This window comes from Neoarius graeffei, chromosome 10 (genome assembly GCF_027579695.1).
Source record: "Neoarius graeffei isolate fNeoGra1 chromosome 10, fNeoGra1.pri, whole genome shotgun sequence".
NCBI classification, from domain to species: domain Eukaryota; kingdom Metazoa; phylum Chordata; class Actinopteri; order Siluriformes; family Ariidae; genus Neoarius; species Neoarius graeffei.
The window spans coordinates 25,050,835-25,072,572 of NC_083578.1; the positions used below are offsets into that span (position 1 = coordinate 25,050,835).

The 21,738-nt window shown below is 42.8% G+C and overlaps 1 protein-coding gene across 1 annotated transcript in view; it reads right to left on the reverse strand.

Annotated features, from left to right (window-relative positions):
* mib2 (MIB E3 ubiquitin protein ligase 2) overlaps positions 1–4,183 on the reverse strand; it is a 212,687-nt gene extending 208,504 nt beyond the window's left edge. The window contains exon 1 of the mRNA XM_060931604.1: positions 3,653–4,183. Coding sequence (XP_060787587.1) covers positions 3,653–3,665 — 13 coding nt within the window. The 5' untranslated portion in view covers positions 3,666–4,183. The remainder of the gene's footprint in view (positions 1–3,652) is intronic.
* Between the last annotated feature and the right edge of the window lie 17,555 nt (positions 4,184–21,738).

Here is a 21,738-nt window from a genome sequence, read left to right on the forward strand (position 1 = left end):
GTGTTCATATTAAAAAAAAATTTTTAAAAAGCATGAATAAAGTTACAAAATTGTAATCATTGGCCAATCACGGTAGCATAAGAATAATAAAATACGGCTGATTAATGACAACGTTGGGGTGGTGATAGCAAATATTTAAAAAAAAAATTTTTTTAAATCCACATTTCACTTGCAATATGAGCTCGTCCTAATCATATTCTGAGATTTCCCGAACACACGAAATGCAGTTCCAGGCTAAACTGCACCAGTAGCAATTTAGGCTTCTTAGTGTCAAGGTTGATCAGTCAGAAACCCAATGCATCACTGATGTCTTCACACACACATAACTGGGCAGCCCTCCAAAATTCCCAACTGGTCAAACGAAACACTTTCATAACTAGTCACACATAACAGGCAGGTCAATAGTTTATCAGCGTTTGTTTACCAGTTTCATGAGTAAGCCAAGTTGACTTATCCAAGAATTAAATGTGGCCTACGCTGAATACGCAGCAAGTATGAGGAAACAAACTCTGAAACCCTTCCTCACACACACTACATTCCTGTAAATCTTCACAGCATAAAAAATTGTGGCTAGATGACGGTAACTGAGAAAGGAAGACTTGTTTTGCAGCACTTAAGCAAATTAAATCCGGAGCGACGTTCAAACCAAAGCTGCCCAGTTTCGTACTCAGGTGGCAAAAACATGATCAGAGATGGTGTCATCAAAAACATCCCTCTCTCAACGATCCCCTAACCTGGAAATGACAGCTACTGATCGTGACCTGACACACACTTCAAAAAGTTAAGTTATAAATGAACAGGCAGAGTTGATGTGCCGAATCATGGAGTAAATGATTAAATGGACATAAATAAGGAGATAATATGAGCACAGAGGCATAATCTAGTCTTGTCTAGTCTGGTCTAATCTTGCCTAGTGGAAGCAAGCTTTCATGGGACTTCATATTTTCAACCAGATATCCTGCGAGACAGGTACATGGGGGAAGTAGTGGCTCTACGGGTTACTAAGTGCAAGGTTGTAGGTTCGAACCCCACCACAATCAAGCTGTCACTCATGGTCTGGTAACTCTATCAGCCCTGCATACAAGATAAAAATACGTTTTTGTTTTTAATCTGGACGTTTGGTTTGACAAAACAGGCATGCAAATGTAATGCACACGCTGTATGTCCTGCATGCATCTTTTACAACCCCTGGCTCAGTTTATGCAGTAATGAGGATCTGGACATCCTACTAACCCTGGTGTAAGTAACATATCAAAGAGGAACATTCAAGAGGGTCAAAATCAATTTAAAAACAAAACAGTGACACCATTTGTCCTGTTCATTCAAAACCCTGGCACTATGGTCCAGCTCGGTAGAGACATGCAGAGTATTCCACTCACATCAAGTGTGAGGAAAACAACTGGGAAGGTCTTATTTGGAGCAATATTAGAAATGCCTTCAGGACAGAGGACTTTCCGGCTCTGTGATAATACGCTTCAAATAAGGGACTGAAAGAGAGGCTGATGAAGGAACAAGTGTTTATAAAAGTAGCTGCTATGAGGTAAGTGATAACAGGAAGTAACTTGTCTTGCATACATGTTCTACAACGTTAATTTTAAACCAGAAACTTTTTTTTTTTTTAAAAGCATGAATAAAATTACAAAATTGTAATCATTGGCCAATCACGGTAGCGTAAGAATAATAAAATACGGCTGATTTATGACAACTTCGGGGTGGTGACGGTAAATATAAAAATCACATTCTACTTGCAATATGAGCTCGTCCTAATCATATTCTGAGATTTCCTGAACACACGAAATGCAGTTCCAGGTTAAATTGCACCAGGAGCAAATTTAGGCTTCTTAGTGTCAAGGTTGACCAGTCAGAAACCCAATGCATCACTGATGTCTTCTCACACACTCATAACTGGGCACAGAGGCATAATCTAGTCTCGTCTATTCTAGTGGAAGCAAGCTTTCATGGGACTTCATATTTTCAATCAGATATCCTGCGAGACAGGTACATGGGGGAAGTAGTGGCTCTACGGGTTACTAAGTGCAAGGTTGTAGGTTCGAACCCCACCACAATCAAGCTGTCACTCATGGTCTGGTAACTCTATCAGCCCTGCATACAAGATAAAAATACATTTTTGTGTTTTAAATCGGGACGTTTGGTTTGACAAAACAGGCATGCAAATGTAATGCACATGCTGTATGTCCTGCATGCATCTTTTACAACCCCTGGCTCAGTTTATGCAGTAATGAGGATCTGGACATCCTACTAACCCTGGTGTAAGTAACATATCAAAGAGGAACATTCAAGAGGGTCAAAATCAATTTAAAAACAAAACAGTGACAGCATTTGTCCTGTTCATTCAAAACCCTGGCACTATGGTCCAGCTCGGTAGAGACATGCAGAGTATTCCACTCACATCAAGTGTGAGGAAAACAACTAGGAAGGTCTTTTATTTGGAGCAATATTAGAAAAGTCTTCAGGACAGAGGACTTTCCGGCTCTGTGATAATATGCTTCAAATAAGGGACTGAAAGAGAGGCTGATGAAGGAACAAGTGTTTATAAAAGTAGCTGCTATGAGGTAAGTGATAACAGGAAGTAACTTGTCTTGCATATATGTTCTACAACATTAAATGATTTTAAACTAGAAACTTTTTTTTTTTAAAGCATGAATAAAATTACAAAATTGTAATCATTGGCCAATCACGGTAGCGTAAGAATAATAAAATACGGCTGATTTATGACAACTTCGGGGTGGTGACGGTAAATATAAAAATCACATTCTACTTGCAATATGAGCTCGTCCTAATCATATTCTGAGATTTCCTGAACACACGAAATGCAGTTCCAGGTTAAATTGCACCAATAGCAAATTTAGGCTTCTTAGTGTCGAGGTTGACCAGTCAGAAACCCAATGCATCACTGATGTCTTCACACACATATTCTATTCTAGTGGAAGCAAGCTTTCATGGGACTTCATATTTTCAATCAGATATCCTGCGAGACAGGTACATGGGGGAAGTAGTGGCTCTACGGGTTACTAAGTGCAAGGTTGTAGGTTCGAACCCCACCACAATCAAGCTGTCACTCATGGTCTGGTAACTCTATCAGCCCTGCATACAAGATAAAAATACGTTTTTGTGTTTTAAATCTGGACGTTTGGTTTGACAAAACAGGCATGCAAACGTAATGCACATGCTGTATGTCCTGCATGCATCTTTTACAACCCCTGGCTCAGTTTATGCAGTAATGAGGACCTGGACATCCTACTAACCCTGGTGTAAGTAACATATCAAAGAGGAACATTCAAGAGGGTCAAAATCAATTTAAAAACAAAACAGTGACACCATTTGTCCTGTTCATTCAAAACCCTGGCACTATGGTCCAGCTCGGTAGAGACATGCAGAGTATTCCACTCACATCAAGTGTGAGGAAAACAACTGGGAAGGTCTTATTTGGAGCAATATTAGAAAATGTTGAGGAACCTGTTATTAAGGAACAATAGAGTGCTGGGTTTGCATTGTATTGTATCCCATACGATTGATTTTGTTTTGTTTTGACAATGCATGTTGTGAGCACGGGTTTAAAAAAAAAAAATCCATCAGGCCATCGCCCACTATAAATATAGCGGATAGAGGAATAAAAATCCGAGCAGCTTACCTGTCGACAGCATTAATACCGCCGCGAAAACTTCACCTTTCCAGCTATTGAATGTGTTTAAAGTCCAAGCTTTATATAAATGCAAGCGACGACCATAACGGAACAGTCATCTGTGTGTCACCAATACAGACAGCGTTCTCTCTCTCTCTCCCTCTCTCTCTCTTATCGAGCAGCAGCCAGGCTCAGCGCGGAATCGGCGTCATCAGATATCGTCCAAGACTTGAGCGTTTCACTCGGCTAACCTCCCTTAGCTTCAGGGTTTTTTGTTTGTTTGTTTGTTTTTATCCGCCTTACTTCAACTCCATGCTGCTGGTGACAACAGCGTCAAAAAATTAAATGAAATAAAAATAGCCATATCTCGCAGAGCCGTACAGAGAGAAAAAGAGAGAGAGACGGAAGTCAAAACACCAGAGGCGTGCTATGCTAACGGGGCTTCTTCAAAATGACACTCCCACGCGCTCGCCGTCCCTCATTTCTGCTTATTTATTTATTTATTTATTTATTTTTGTTTAAAACGCAGTCTAATTCCCGAGTAAATACCTCAAACGTAAAAAATGTTCGTGTAGATATAATGACAGGAAATTCACGTAAACTGGTTCACAGTGTGAGAGAGAGAGAGAGAGCTCTTTCTTCTCAGCTGACAGCTGTACGTCATTCTCTTACCTTGACACATTACAATACGAAGGGAGTGTTAGTGCGCATGCGCGGATTCTTGGTCTGTTTTGGAAGTTTTATATATATATATATATATATATATATATATATATATATATAAAATGCGCTAGAGTTTTAGGGTGCCGGTGAGCTTTAAATAAAGTATTTCTGAGTATTATAAAATTAAAAAAAAAAAAAGAAAATCTGAACGCATTGTTGCCATGGTAGCACGTTAAGGAGTTTGCCGTGCGTGGTGCGCGTGCGCTCTCTGCAGTTCACAGTCCAGAAAGACGACTGTGTTGTTTTTAAAAAATAATAAAAAATAATAATAATAAATAATCAGGGCTCCAGAGTTTGTGTCAGCTCTGCTCCCTCTACCGAGGAAATAATGCGGCTTGGTCTTACACGTTGAATACTAAACACATGGAGGTACAGTTGCAATCAGAAAGATTCAACCCTGTGGATGAAAGCTATGACAATAAACCTCATCAAACGACAAAAAATATTTATTGATGCGTATTTGAGTTATTTTTACAACAGAAGTTGACCTAACTTTGAAGTCCATCCATCCATCCATCCATCCATTATCTGTAGCCGCTTTATCCTGTTCTACAGGGTCGCAGGCAAGCTGGAGCCTATCCCAGCTGACTACGGGCGAAAGGCGGGGTACACCCTGGACAAGTCGCCAGGTCATCACAGGGCTGACACATAGACACAGACAACCATTCACATTCACGGTCAATTTAGAGCCACTAATTAGCCTACCCTGCATGCCTTTGGACTGTGGGGGAAACCGGAGCACCCGGAGGAAACCCACGTGGACACCATGCAAACTCCACACAGAAAGGCCTTCGTCAGCCGCTGGGCTCGAACCCAGAACCTTCTTGCTGTGAGGCGACAGTGCTAACCACTACACCACCCGTAACTCTGAAGTCTCATCTCATTCATCTCATTATCTCTAGCCGCTTTATCCTGTTCTACAGGGTCGCAGGCAAGCTGGAGTCTATCCCAGCTGACTACGGGCGAAAGGCAGGGTACAGCCTGGACAAGTCGCCAGGTCATCACAGGGCTGACACATAGACACAGACAACCATTCACACTCACGGTCAATTTACAGCCACTAATTAGCCTACCCTGCATGCCTTTGGACTGTGGGGGAAACCGGAGCACCCAGAGGAAACCCACGTGGACACGGGGAGAACATGCAAACTCCACACAGAAAGGCCTTCGTCAGCCGCTGGGCTCGAACCCAGAATCTTCTTGCTGTGAGGCCACAGTGCTAACCACTACACCACCCGTAACTCTGAAGTCTCATCTCATTCATCTCATTATCTCTAGCCGCTTTATCCTGTTCTACAGGGTCGCAGGCAAGCTGGAGCCTATCCCAGCTGACTACGGGCGAAAGGCGGGGTACACCCTGGACAAGTCGCCAGGTCATCACAGGGCTGACACATAGACACAGACAACCATTCACACTCACATTCACACCTACGCTCAATTTAGAGTCACCAGTTAACCTAACCTGCATGTCTTTGGACTGTGGGGGAAACCAGAGCACCCGGAGGAAACCCACGTGGACACGGGGAGAACATGCAAACTCCGCACAGAAAGGCCTTCGTCAGCCGCTGGGCTCGAACCCAGAACCTTCTTGCTGTGAGACGACAGCGCTAACCACTACACCACTGTGCCACCCGTAACTCTGAAGTTCAAATGAAAATGTAAATCTTTTAACACGTCCATTATCTAGTACCCGTAAGTGCATGTGTGGTCCTCAGGAGCATAGTGTGGGGGTTGCTTTTTCCCCTCCCCTCTCCTCATGTTACTCTGTAATTTTCTTTCCATCCCTGTCTTCCTGTCCTGTCTACTCCCCCTCTGTTAATTGTATGTATGTGTATATGTACGGACGGGTTGATGGCCAATTTCACTGGTACTTGTGACTAGTGACAATAAAGGGTTCATTCGTTCATCTGTAGCCGCTTATCCTGTCCTACAGGGTCGCAGGCAAGCTGGAGCCTATCCTAGCTAACTATGGGTGAGAGGCGGGGTACACCCTGGACAAGTCGCCAGGTCATCACAGGGCTGACACATAGACACAGACAACCATTCATGCTCGCATTCACACCTACGGTCAATTTAGAGCCACCAATTAACCTAACCTGCATGCCTTTGGACTGTGGGGGAAACCGGAGGAAACCCACACGGACACAGGGAGAGCTTGCAAACTCCACACACAAAGGCCCTCGCCAGCCGTGAACCCAGGAGCTTCTTGCTGCGAGGCGACAGTGATAACCGCTACACCACCGTGCCGCTTGTAACTTTCAAGTTCAAATGAAAATGTAAATCTTGTAACACACGTGCACTATTATTCAACCCTTAGCTTCAGTACTCTGTGGAGCATCCTTTAGCTTTTATAACTTCTAACAAACATTTTCAGTAAGTGCTGACTGCTTCTTACACCTCTCAATTGGAATCTTTGCCCATTCTTCACGTGCAAAAACCTCTATCTCAGTGATGTTTGATGGCTTCTGTGCTGCAACTGCCTTCTTTAAATCCCACCAAAAAATTTCAATGGGATTTAAATCTGGTGACTGAGAAGGCCACTCCAGGACGTTCCAGGATCTTTTTCTCAACCAAGCTTTGGCTGACTTGGAGGCGTGCTTGGGGTCATTGTCTTGCTGGAAAGTCCATTGATCACCAAGGTTTAATTTGTCAACAGAAGGCATCACGTTCCTCTTTAAAATGGCCTGGGATTTCTTGGAATCCATGATGCCAGGTACACGATCAAGACTGCCAGTTCCTGCTGCATAAAAACAGCCCAACATCGTCAATGACCCACCTCCGTGCGTGACTGTGGGGATGGTATTCTTCTGGTCATAAGCCTGGCCTTTCGCATGCCAGACATACCGCTGGTCCATATGTCCAAATAGTTTCAGTTTGGTTTCATCAGTCCATAGAACTGTCTCCCAAAACTCAGTAGTCTTATCTAAATTCCTCCTGGCATATTCTAATCGAGACTTGTCCAGGGTGTACCCCGCCTTTCGCCCGTAGTCAGCTGGGATAGGCTCCAGCTTGCCTGCGACCCTGTAGAAGGATAAAGCGGCTAGAGATAATGAAATGAGATATTCTAGTCGACTTTTGATGTTCCTTGTGGTCAAGAGTGGAGTGTGTTTTGGATTCCGGCCATGAAATCCTTGTTTATTCAGTGCACGTCTTATAGTTTCCACTGAAGCACTTGTACCAGCCTTCATCATGTCATCCTGTAGGTGTCTTGCACTCACATGGGGGATTTTCCTAGTTGTCCTGACTAAGTGGCTAAGGGCCCTTGATGAAATTTTGGGCTTTCTTCCATGGCCAAGCAGGTTTGTAGCTGTTCCATAAGTTTTAAGCTTTCTTATAATGCTCCCAATGATGTCTCTTGGAATGTTAAATTTTTTGGAAATCTTCTTATACCCAAGGCCCTTTAGGTGTGATGAAATAATCGCCTCGCTCAGCTTTTGTGGAAGCTCTTTTGTCTTTCCCATGATTGCAACTGACCTTGAATACTTTCATGGGTGGGGTTTATATATGCATCACGGCGGAAGCCAATGAAGGCTCATTATAGAGTTCCCAAAGGCTTAATTATGTTTCAACTCCACTTTAGGCCATAAAAACTGTCAGAAAGCTTTAGAAACAACAATATTATATAGGGGTTGAATAATTGTGGCATGGCTATCTTAACAAAATGTACTGTTACACACAAAATACTGTACTACATCATGCATTTTCTGTGTTGATTTTATCAATCACTCAACTCATAAAGAAGTCATCCAAAGCGGAATCTTGCTCTTTGAAAAAACTTTAATTGATAAATCCTGAAAATCTTTGGGGGGTTGAATATTTCTGATTGCAACTGTATATTTGTTTTTCTCTCTGGGGGAAAAAAGTTTGATAAAAATCGACATTGGATTTAAATATTTATGTGCTGTCACAACTGTTACCGTAGGGATCAATCACAGGGAAGGGACAAATGATTATTTATGTAATGACTGATTTCTTGATTGTGTCAGTACCATGTGCTATCAAGTGGACATTTTGTCTCTCATCTCATCTCATTATCTCTAGCCGCTTTATCCTGTTCTACAGGGTCGCAGGCAAGCTGGAGCCTATCCCAGCTGACTACGGGCGAAAGGCGGGGTACAGCCTGGACAAGTCGCCAGGTCATCACAGGGCTGACACATAGACACAGACAACCATTCACACTCACATTCACACCTACGGTCAATTTAGAGTCACCAGTTAACCTCACCTGCATGTCTTTGGACTGTGGGGGAAACCGGAGCACCCGGAGGAAACCCACGCGGACACGGGGAGAACATGCAAACTCCACACAGAAAGGCCCTCGCCAGCCCCGGGGCTCGAACCCAGGACCTTCTTGCTGTGAGGCGACAGCGCTAACCACTACACCACCGTGCCGCCCCGGACATTTTGTCCCAAATGTTTTTTTTTTTCTGTTTCGTACAGTTGACCAAGAGAAATCCTTGAAGAATGCAAAAATTAGTATCTCATACATCATACATTCATCAGACACTTTATGAGGTACACCCACACACCTACCATTTTATGCAGTTATCTAATCAGCCAATCCCTTGACAGCAGCACAATGCATAAAATCATGCAGATACAAATCAAGCACTTCAGTTAATGTTCACTTCAAACATCAGAATGGGAAAAATTGTGATCTCAAAGTGTGACTTTCACTGTGGCATGGGTGTTGGTTTGAGCCCAATGGACTGGTTTGAGTATTTCAAGTGCTGATCTCCTGGAGTTTTCACACACAATGGCATGAAAAACAAAAAACATCGAGTGAGCGACAGTTTTGTGGGTGGAAACGCCTTGTTGATAAGAGAGGTCAGAGGAAAATGGTCAGATTGGTTCGAGTTGCCAGGAAGGATATACAGTGGTGCTTGAAAGTTTGTGAACCCTTTAGAATTTTCTATATTTCTGCATAAATATGACCAAAAACATCATCAGATTTTCACACAAGTCCTAAAAGTAGATAAAGAGAACCCAGTTAAACAAATGAGACAAAAATATTATACTTGGTCATTTATTTATTGAGGAAAATGATCCAATATTACATATCTGTGAGTGGCAAAAGTATGTGAACCTTTGCTTTCAGTATCTGGTGTGACCCCCTTGTGCAGCAATAACTGCAACCAAATGTTTCCAGTAACTGTTGATCAGTCCTGCACACCGGCTTGGAGGAATTTTAGCCCATTCGTCTGTACAGAACAGCTTCAACTCTGGGATGTTGGTGGGTTTCCTCACATGAACTGTTCGCTTCAGGTCCTTCCACAACATTTCGATTGGATTAAGGTCAGGACTTTGACTTGGCCATTCCAAACATTAACTTTATTCTTCTTTAACCATTCTTTGGTAGAACAACTTGTGTGCTTAGGGTCGTTGTCTTGCTGCATGACCCACCTTCTCTTGAGATTCAGTTCATGGACAGATGTCCTGATATTTTCCTTTAGAATTCGCTGGTATAATTCAGAATTCATTGTTCCATCAATGATGGCAAGCCGTCCTGGCCCAGATGCAGCAAAACAGGCCCAAACCATGATACTACCACCACCGTGTTTCACAGATGGGATAAGGTTCTTATGCATGTTTCTCCAAACATAACGCTTCTTATTTAAACCAAAAAGTTCTATTTTGGTCTCATCCGTCCACAAAACATTTTTCCAATAGCCTTCTGGCTTGTTCACATGATCTTTAGCAAACTGCAGAGGAGCAGCAATGTTCTTTTTGGAGAGCAGTGGCTTTCTGCTTGCAACCCTGCCATGCACACCATTGTTGTTCAGTGTTCTCCTGATGGTGGACTCATGAACATTAACATTAGCCAATGTGAGAGAGGCCTTCAGTTGCTTAGAAGTTACCCTGGGGTCCTTTGTGACCTCGCCATCTATTACACACCTTGCTCTCGGAGTGATCTTTGTTGGTCGACCACTCCTGGGGAGGGTAACAATGGTCTTGAATTTCCTCCATTTGTCCACAATCTGTCTGACTGTGGATTGGTGGAGTCCAAACTCTTTAGAGATGGTTTTGTAACCTTTTCCAGCCTGATGAGCATCAACAACGCTTTTTCTGAGCTCCTCAGAAATCTCCTTTGTTTGTGCCATGATACACTTCCACAAACATGTGTTGTGAAGATCAGACTTTGATAGATCCCTGTTCTTTAAATAAAACAGGGTGCCCACTCACACCTGATTGTCATCCCATTGATTGAAAACACCTGACTCTAATTTCACCTTCAAATTAACTGCTCATCCTAGAGGTTCACATACTTTTGCCACTCACAGATATGTAATATTGGATAATTTTCCTCAATAAATAAATGACCAAGTATAATATTTTTGTCTCGTTTGTTTAACTGGGTTCTCTTTATCTACTTTTAGGACTTGTGTGAAAACCTGATGTTGTTTTAGGTCATATTTATGCAGAAATATAGAAAATTCTAAAGGGTTCACAAACTTTCAAGCACCACTGTAGTAACGCATAGCAACTCTTTACAACCGTGGTGAGCAGAAAAGCATCTCAGCATGCAACAGCAGAAGACCACATTGGGTTCCACTCCTGCCAGCCAAGAACAGGAGTCTTAGAATCAAGAACAAGGTCCTATTACAGTGGCCGGTGAGTGGATATACAGTCTTGTATGTTTTAGGGACCCTATTTTTTTTTCATTCAAACTTTGTTATACATTTTTATTTCATGACTTCTACATTTATTGTGCCAGTACAAAAACATGTTAGATTCCCAAACATTTTAGAAGAACTTTATCACAGGCAGCACGGTGGTGTAGTGGTTAGCACTGTCGCCCCACAGCAAGAAGGTTCATGGTTTGAGTCCAGCGGCCAACAGAGGCCTTTCTGTGAGGAGTTTGCACATTCTCCCTGTGTCTGCATGGGTTTCCTCCAGGTGCGCTGGTTTCCCCCACAATCCAAAGACATGCAGGTTAGGTTAATTGGTGGCTCTAAATTGACCATAGGTGTGAATGGTTGTTTGTCTCTATGTGTCAGCCCTGTGATGACCTGGTGACTTGTCCAGGGTGTACGCTGCCCCTCGTCCATAGTCAGCTGGGATAGGCTCCAGCTTGCCTGCGACCCTGCACAGGATAAGCAGTTACAGATGGATGGATGGAACTTTATCACACGCACAGTGAAATTGTATTTAACCCATCTGAAGCAGTTGCACAAACATGTGAGCAATGAGCGCGCGCACACATACCCAGAGCAGTGGGCAACCATGCAAGAGCCCCCGGGGAGCAGTTGGGGGTTAGGTGCCTTGCTCAAGGGCACTTCAGTCCAAGCCTGCCCCATGTTAACCTAACTGTGTGTCTTTATCGAGGAAACCCACACAGACACAGGGAGAATATGCAAACTCCACACAGAAAGCCCCCCCCACCATCAGCTGGTGGGCTCAAACCCAGAACCTTCTTGCTGTGAAGCGACAGTGCTAACCACTACCCCACTGTGCCGCCCCAAACTATACAGTATATAGGTTTGTGGATGTTTGAAGTACATACTTATCTCAGATGTCTTTGCATATTGTAGCATTAAGATTTCCCTTCACTGGAACTTAGGGACCCAAAGATGTTCCAGCATGACAATGCCCCTGTACACAAAGCAAGGGCCATGAAGAGATGAACTGGAATGCTGACTATGTGCCACATATTCACACACATTCACACCTAGAGGCAACTGAGCATAACCAATCCATCGATCTGCATGCTTTTGGACAATGGGAGGAAACTGGAGGATCTGGAGGAAACCCATACAAAGACAGGGAGAACATATAGAGAAACCCCATACTGACATGAACCTGAGCTCAAGCTCGAACCCTAGAGCTGTGAGGTGGCAACACTACTCACTGCGTACAAGCCTCGATTGCAGTCCTTAGTTTGTTTAATCACATTTTATTTATCCATCAGGAGTAACCATTTCAGATCACGCATTTTCCAGTTTCTCACTGAAAGCTTAGCTAACTACACAGAGGGATATCAGTTAAGTACTGGAGGTTTACACCAGGAGGAGAAAATGCAGGGTAGAGTTGGTGTTATAAGATTTTATTTTCAGTGGAACTGCTACAGACTCATTTTGTGGCAACATTATATCTAGGGTGAGCTTGCTTGACAGTAAATCGAACCTTTAATTGATGAAATGACAAATTTCATTGCTTCTGTTACTGTCTGGCATCCACCCAAAATTCAGGAGCGCATTTGCACATATTAGTGTAATTGCACCCTGATTTTATTCAGTATATTTACTCATTATCCTTTGAAATTAATTTCTGGCAATGACACTGCTGGGTTGTAATTGGTTAATTAATTACTCACGAAAATGAATATTTTTTCAGGTTTGCAGGTTTCACAACAAAGGCATGGGTTATTGATCAGAAGGCTGGGGGTTTGAGCTCCAGCACTGCCAAGCTGCCACTGTTGGGCCCTTGAGCAAGACCCTTAACTCTTTCTGTTGGACAGTGTATTGCAAAAGTATTCATCCCCCTTTGTGTTTGTCCTGTTTTGTCACATTACAAGCTGGAATTAAAATGGATTTTCAGAGGGTGAGCACCATTTGATTTACAAAACATGCCGACCACTTTAAAGGTGCAAATGTTTTATTGTGACACAAACAATAATTAAGATGAAAAAAAATCAAACAGGAATGGTGTTCTCAGGGTGTTGGGTTTGCGCCACACATGGCATTTCCCATGATGGCCAAAAAGATAAATTTTAGTCTCATTTGACCAGAGAATCTTCTTCCATGTGTTTGGGGAGTCTGCGACATGCTGTTGGGCAAATTCCAAATGTGTTTTCTGAAGCAATGGCTTTTTTCTGGCCACTCTTCCATAAAGCCCCGCTCTGTGGAGTGTCCGGCATAAAGTGGTCCTATGGACAGATACTCCCATCTCCGCTGTGGATCTTTGCAGCTCCTTCAGTGTTCTCTTTGGTGTCTTTGTTGCATCTCTGATTAAGGCCGTCCTTACCCGGTCTGTGAGTTTTGGTGGGCGGCCTTCTCTTGTCAGGTTTGTCGTGATGGTGTATTCTTTCCATTTTGCTATAATGGATTTAATGGTGCTCCGTGGGATATTCAAAGTTTGGGATATTTTTATAACCCAACCCTGATCTATGTTCTCCACAACTTTGTCTCTGACTTGTTTGGAGGCTTCTTGGTTTTCATGTTGCTTGCTTAGTAGAACAGGTTGATTTAAACAGACATCATGTGACATATCATGTGACACTTTGACTGCACACAGGTGGATCTTAATCAACTAATTATGTGACTTATGAAGTGAATTGGTTGGAGCAGCTCTTATTTAGGGGTTTCATACGAAAGGGGGTGAATACTTATGCACACTCCAGATTACTGTTTTTTTTCCCCCATCTTAATTATTGTTTGTGTCACAAAAAAAACAACAATTTGCACCTTTAAAGCTGTAGGCATGTTGTGTAAATCAAATGGCGCTCACCCTCCAAAAATCCATTTTAATTCCAGCTTGTAATGCGACAAAACAGGACAAACACCAAGGGGGATAAATACTTTTGCAAGACACTGTATTATGCAAGACCATGTGCGCTGACTTCAGCTTCCTAAGAAGCTTGGATATGTGAAGAAAAGGATTGTTGCTTGGAAACAGCGTCTCCTTCTGTTTTAAACGGCATAGCACAGATTGGCGTGTGCATTCATTCAAAAATAAAAAAAATGTGATTGTTGGAAATTTCTGTGGAAGAAGAGGAATAAAACACTCTGTGCACTGTTATTAGGACATAATCAACTTCACATTTCCATTTAACATTACCAAAATGATAAGATCTTTATTGCTTATAGCTGCTTCATTTCCTTAATTTGAATATAATTTTAGACAGAGGGGCGGCACGGTGGTGTAGTGGTTAGCGTTGTCGCCTCACAGCAAGAAGGTCCGGGTTCGAGCCCCGTGGCTGGCGAGGGTCTTTCTGTGCGGAGTTTGCATGTTCTCCCTGTGTCCGCGTGGGTTTCCTCCGGGTGCTCCGGTTTCCCCCACAGTCCAAAGACATGCAGGTTAGGTTAACTGGTGACTCTAAATTGAGCGTAGGTGTGAATGTGAGTGTGAATGGTTGTCTGTGTCTATGTGTCAGCCCTGTGATGACCTGGCGACTTGTCCAGGGTGTACCCCGCCTTTCGCCCGTAGTCAGCTGGGATAGGCTCCAGCTTGCCTGCGACCCTGTAGAACAGGATAAAGCGGCTACAGATAATGAGATGAGATGAGATTTTAGACAGAGACTTGTTGATCTCTGAAACCTAAAGGCTGAAGGCTGCGACATGCTGTTGTAGACCAGTCTTTTATAAATTATGGCATCCTTTGAGGTACAGTACTGTACAAAAGTCTTCGGCACATGTAAAGAAATGCTGTCGACCAAAAATGGCTTAAAAATAATGAAATGAAATGTTTCAACATTTAAAAAATCCTATAAACAGCAGTAAGCTATGATAAATGAAACAAAGTCAATATTTGGTGTGAGACGACCCTTTGCTTTAAAAAAAATAGTAGTCTCAGGGAAAATGAGTGCAGTTTTATAAGGAAATGAGCTGTAGGTTTTACTGAGCGTCTTACAGAACCAGGCAGCACGGTGGTGTAGTGGTTAGCGCTGTCGCCTCACAGCAAGAAGGTCCGGGTTTGAGCCCCGTGGCCGGCGAGGGCCTTTCTGTGTGGAGTTTGCATGTTCTCCCCGTGTCCGCGTGGGTTTCCTCCGGGTGCTCCGGTTTCCCCCACAGTCCAAAGACATGCAGGTTAGGTTAACTGGTGACTCTAAATTGACCGTAGGTGTGAATGTGAGTGTGAATGGTTGTCTGTGTCTATGTGTCAGCCCTGTGATGACCTGGCGACTTGTCCAGGGTGTACCCCGCCTTTCACCCGTAGTCAGCTGGGATAGGCTCCAGCTTGCCTGCGACCCTGTAGAACAGGATAATGAGATGAGATCTTACAGAACCAGCCACAGTTCTTCTGGACACCTTGACTGTCGCACTCGCTTCTTAATTTTGCACCAAAACCCAGCAGCCTTCATTATGTTTTCTTTTTTAATCTGAAAAGTGCTCTCTTATGTAATATGCTGCTCAGATACAAACTTTTTTTTTCTGTAACAATTAAATTTGTGCTGGAAAACAAACATTTGGACTCTAAAATGTTTTTGTACTGACTGGATCATGTAGAAGTCATAAAATAGAAATCTATAACAAAGTTTGTATGAAAAAAATAGAGTACCTAAGAATTTTGCATAATACTGTAGTTCATAAGAGACAAAAACCCATCCATCCATCCATTATCTGTAGCCGCTTATCCTGTCCTACAGGGTCGCAGGCAAGCTGGAGCCTATCCCAGCTGACTATGGGCGAAAGGCGGGGTACACCCTGGACAAGTCGCCAGGTCATCACAGGGCTGACACATAGACACAGACAACCATTCACACTCACATTCACACCTACGCTCAATTTAGAGTCACCAGTTAACCTAACCTGCATGTCTTTGGCCTGTGGGGGAAACCGGAGCACCCGGAGGAAACCCATGCAGACACGGGAGGAACATGCAAACTCCACACAGACAGGCCCTCGCTGGCCACTGGGCTCGAACCCAGGACCTTCTTGCTGTGAGGTGACAGTGCTAACCACTACACCACTGTGCCGCCCAGAGACAAAAACCTTCCATTATATACTCAGTTCCTGTATGGTGTAGGTAAAATCAACATTATGCCTTTTTACATTCTTTGAACTGAGAATGTTTTTGAGTCTCGACTGGAACAGGATAATCTTCAACTGATGGAGTTTTTCCTCTTGTGGAGCCACTAGTTGTATCAAAATCTCCAGAACTTCCGACACTTCCTAAGGCACTGCTGGCTGCATTGGCCTGACTGAGCTATATTTTGAACATCAAGCAAAGTATTGTCTCTCATAATGAAACTAGCTTGTTGTCAAACAGAGAGAGAAAGGACATTCTATCTCCACGACACTCGACACAAAAAGTCATCATATGTCAATAATATATCAAAATGTCAACTTCTTGAAACTTAGATTTTTTTTGTTGTTGTTAAATTTATCTGAGTACACTTTATGGGCAAAAGTATCTAAACACCTGACCATCACACCCATATGTGGTTCTTCCTCAAACTGTGGCTACAAATTTGAGATCACGCAATTGTATAGAATGTCTTTGTATGTTTTAGCTTGAAGAGTTCCCTTCACTGGAATGACGGGGTCAAGCCCAAACCTGTTTCAGCATGACAATGCCCCTGTGCACAAAGCAGCGAGCTCCATGAAGACAATGGATGGTTTGCCAAGGTTGGAGTGGAAGAACTCAGGTGGCCCTGACCTCAACCCCACTGAACACCTTTGGGATGGATTGGAATGCTGACTGCATGCAACGTTCAACAAGCACGTGTGTGTGAAGCTCAGGTGTCCACAAACATTTGGCCATGTAGCTAGTGAGTGTATCAAGGAGCTATAAAAGGCCCATCTGGAGAAACAAATAAAAATTGTGATCTAAGCTCCAAAGGAAAAAGATACAGCTGGAAACTGAATTACTTGAAGACCCATTTGAGGTGAGCTTCAGGAAATGATGCAATCAGTAAAGCTTTGTAATAGTAATATTCAAATGTTGGATACTCATTGGCTGAAGGACCAAATTACCGATGTTTAATGCCTTGGGCTTGGCTGACTGCAGTGACAGTTAGTCAAGATATTTGATGGAAGGATATACTGCATCTATCTAATATCTAGCAGTAACTTGATGATCACAAGGTCTCATTAACGGCATAATCAGAATGATGTGATCCAAACTATGACTCACCTCCAAATGCAAATAGGCAGCTGTATTTTAAGTGAATCAAGTAAGTATTGCTCTACTGGGTTTATACTAAATTCTTCTTCTATGTCTATAGCTACTTTTGTCTTTGTGTTCAAGCACCAGTCTCATCTCATCTCATTATCTCTAGCTGCTTTATCCTTCTACAGGGTTGCAGGCAAGCTGGAGCCTATCCCAGCTGACTACGGGCGAAAGGCGGGGTACACCCTGGACAAGTCGCCAGGTCATCACAGGGCTGACACATAGATAACCATTCACACTCACATTCACACCTACGGTCAATTTAGAGTCACCAGTTAACCTAACCTGCATGTCTTTGGACTGTGGGGGAAACCGGAGCACCCGGAGGAAACCCACGTGGACACGGGGAGAACATGCAAACTCCGTACAGAAAGGCCCTCGCCGGCCACGGGGCTCGAACCCGGACCTTCTTGCTGTGAGGCAACAGCGCTAACCACTACCAAGCACCAATCACCAAAGCAAATTCCTTGTATGTGAGAACATACTTGGCAATCTACAAACTTGATTCTGATTCTCCAGGGATGGATCCAGGAAAATTACAAAGGGGGTGTCAACTCAGTAAGGCCGGGAAGCTCTGCAGTTTTTAAATGCCCGGAGATGCATTTTGAGCATAGTTTTGAAATCTCTTAAAGCTAGACGACCTTTCAATTTCATAAAATCGGTGAAATTTAGTTCCCTCTGAAATTTGGTCATTGTGATATATGTTTATTTTTGCAAATATTAGCAAATAATGTGCATGAAATCACTCACTTCGTGCAGTTCTTCTTCTTTTGGGTTTTACGGCAGCTGGCATCCAGTGTTACATTACTGCCATCTACAGGTTTACCTTGCCCGTGCAATGACAGTTCCATCATTCTGTCACTAAACGAACAGCTGATCACACCGAGGTGCTCACTGACGGCCGATATTTATTAGTTTGGTCCTGCGTTTCCTTTCCTTCACAACATAACATTTTTTCTTCTCGCTTTCCGTTACTGTAGTCGGTCTTTCACGTTTCATTCGCATACTCGTGTCCTCCATTTTTCTCTCCTGTTTCAAATTTGTATCCCACAATGCCTTGCGCGAATGGGGAAAGCTCACCACGTGATGCATGACGTAGTATCTTGAACTGGGTCAAGGTGAAACAAGAAAAAATAGCGGAGAATTTAGGGCCACATGGCCGGCGAGGGCCGTTCTGTGCAGAGTTTGCATGTTCTCCCCATGTCCGCGTGGGTTTCCTCTGGGTGCTCCGGTTTCCCCCAGAGACATGCAGGTTAGGTTAACTGGTGACTCTAAATTGACCATAGGTGTGAATGTGAGTGTGAATGGTTGTATGTCTCTATATGTTAGCCCTGTGATGACCTGGCGACTTGTCTAGGGTGTACCCTGCCTTTCGCCTGTAGTCAGCTGGGATAGGCTCCAGCTTGCCTGCGACCCTGTAGAACAGGATAAAGCAGCTAGAGATAATGAGATGAGATCCTAGAGGTTCACATACTTTTGCCACTCACAGATATGTAATATTGGATCATTTTCCTCGATAAATAAACGGCTAAGTATAATATTTTGTCTCATTTGTTTAAATGGGTTCTCTTTATCTGCTTTTAGGACTTGTCTATAATACAAAGTCAGTAACTGCAATCTGAGCTCCTGAGTCTAATAGACTGAGATAACTATATAATCACTGTGTGAGCTGCATGTGAACATGCACTCAATGATGATGGTGGAAAAGTGCACCATCACTGTCTTTGGCAGATCGAACTTCTTCAACTGCCGCAGGAAGTACACCCTCCACTGTGCTTTCTTGGTGAGAAAGCAGGTATTCATCTCCCACTAAAGGAGCACTCATCCTGTGTTCATGATAACTGGGAACTCGGAACCTCCTACTTCCAACGTTCGAGTGTTCACACGAACTCGGCTGCCTGAAGTCAGAAATAAAATGAAGCCTCACTGTTAGCTGTCTACAGAAATGGGAATTAAAGAGTTGGTTAATTAGTGCTTAAAGCTAGACTGTCTTTCAGAATTTTCAAGTGTAGGTCATAAAAAGAATTTTCCCCGACACCCAATTATTTTTGTTTAGTGGGCCGAAAGCTACTGAATTCGAATAACAGACTTCAAATTTTATTATTTTTTTAAATAGAACAATTAATGAATTTCAGGTCACGTGGCTCTAAATTCTCCGTTATTCTTTCCTGCTTCACCATGACGCAATACAAGATACTACGTCATGCATCACGTGGTGGGCTTTCCCTGTTCACGCAAGGCATTGTGGGATACAAATTTGAAACAGGAGAGGAAAATGGAGGACGCGAGTGTGCGAATGGAACTTGAAACGCCGACTACAGTAACGGAAAGCGAGAAGAAAAGACGTTATGTTATATACGAAGGAAAGGAAACGCAGGACCAAACTAATAAATATCGGCGGTCAGCGAGCACCTCGGTGTGATCAGCTGTTAGTTTAGCGACAGAATGATGGAACTGTCAGTGCACGGTCAAAGGTAAACCTGCGCATGCGCACACGGACTTCCTCTGTCTGCTTGACTGCGCAAAGCAAGCGATTTCATGCACATTATTTGCTCAGGAATCTCCTCAAATTAAATAACTTCCCAGCCACAGAATGGCCTGGGTTTTTTTTTGAGACATTACAGAAATAAACATATATTACAATCACTAAGACTACGTTCAGACTGCACCCTGAAATGACCCATATCCGATTTTTTTGTCCATATGCGACCCAGGCCGCTTGGATATGTGGTCCTAATTCCGATGCATATCCGATATTTTCACATGCGACTGCAGTCTGACCGGACAGGTCGCATTCATGCGACCTACACGTCGTCAGCAAGAGACAAACGTCACTATTCTGCGTTGGCTAATCCCGGCTCTTTGGTGGAAAACAACAACATTTGTACAGTTTTCAGAATTTAAATAGACTTTTATAGAATTGATCAAGCTAATGGTGGATTTGGTAGGGACCTGGATGTTGATCTGTTAGCCTGATTAAATAAAACAGTTTCTATAACTGATTTATAACTTAAACCATCCTGTATTACAAGATTATAAGATTGTTCTGGAAATTTCCAGTAATTTGACACCTTCGGTCTCATTAGTCTGCTGCCCACATTAATCAGATTATTGTGTGAGTTCCGCTGCCGCCACAAAAACCACATCGCCAGGTCTCGCCTCATCTCCATAGCAAACTGCACTGGCGTTTATGCGCCTTGAGCCAGCGCTGAGAGAAGTTGCAGAATTCAGCTGGCTATAAACAATCTAAATAAATATTTATAAAAATGTAGAAAAAGTTTATTAATATGACGAAATAAATATGTGCAAATTATTAAGCCTGAATTAAGAGTTTGGTAATACAGCGGCCGTATCCCAAATGACTGCCTACTGAAGCTCGAGTGCACTATATAGAGTTTAAAAATCCATTACTTCCTAGTAACATGTAGTGCACTTATATAGAAATTAGAGAGACATTTAGGAGTCAACCCTCGTTACCAGGCTACACGTTTTCAGTTCAGTTCAGAAACAAAAACACACACGAGACCTCACACTTTAACACTAACCAGGTAATTAAACAAACAAACAAAAAATCATTAAACATGAAGAGTGCGCTTTTTTTTTGTTTACGTATTACGTAGATGTGCTTATTACGTGTCAATTTGCGCATGCGGGACACTTTTGGGTCGTTTTCCGTTCATACTGGAGATCGCATACAAGTCTCATATAATTAGTAATGTGAACGGCCTAACAAAAAAAATCGGATTTCACAACAAATCGGATATGGGTCGTTTCAGGTTGCAGTCTGAACGTAGTGTAAATTTCACCGATTTTATGAAATCGAAAGGCCGTCTAGCTTTAATTTATTTTGAAAGTGGATGTGATAATTATTAGTTAAAAGAAAAAAAAGACACGAAAGAGCAGTTTGAGGAAAATTCTTGCTGAAAGTGAATTAATAGTCTATTTCAATTATCAAAGAATCATCTAGTATTTAGTAATGTGACAAACCGAAACTCAAAAAAAGATTGCTTAAAAGACTTGAATCATGCCATTTTCTTGTTCTTACTATTCACTCGGAGTTCCATAATGAAGTGATGGTACAGGATCGCAACTCAAAGAAGAAGTCAGAGCTTTGAAACACTTCGGAATTTCCGAGTAGGAATTACGAAGTGGAGAGCAGTTCAAATTGATCTTTCCTACCGGGAAGTCCCAGTTCCTACTTGGTCATGAAAGCAGCATCAGTCCTGCTCCTGTATTCATTGTGCTGCTTAGAGTGGGTTTCCCAAAAGCCTCTTTACGCTAAGAGCATCTTAACTTGGTGAAACGTTCACTGTGATGCTCTCGCTCTACCATTTAACGATATTATTGCGACGATGCTTTTCAGAAACCCACCCCTGCTTAGTTAGGAGACTACTGGCTAGCTAGTGATATGAAAAGTACGACATTCTTGTTTTAACATTTTGTGATGCAGCATCTATGAACGCTGCTGAAAATTTTCATGACTTTGAGAACCCAAATCAGAGCTCTTCTTTTGAAATAAGAATAAAACACAGCCGAGTCAC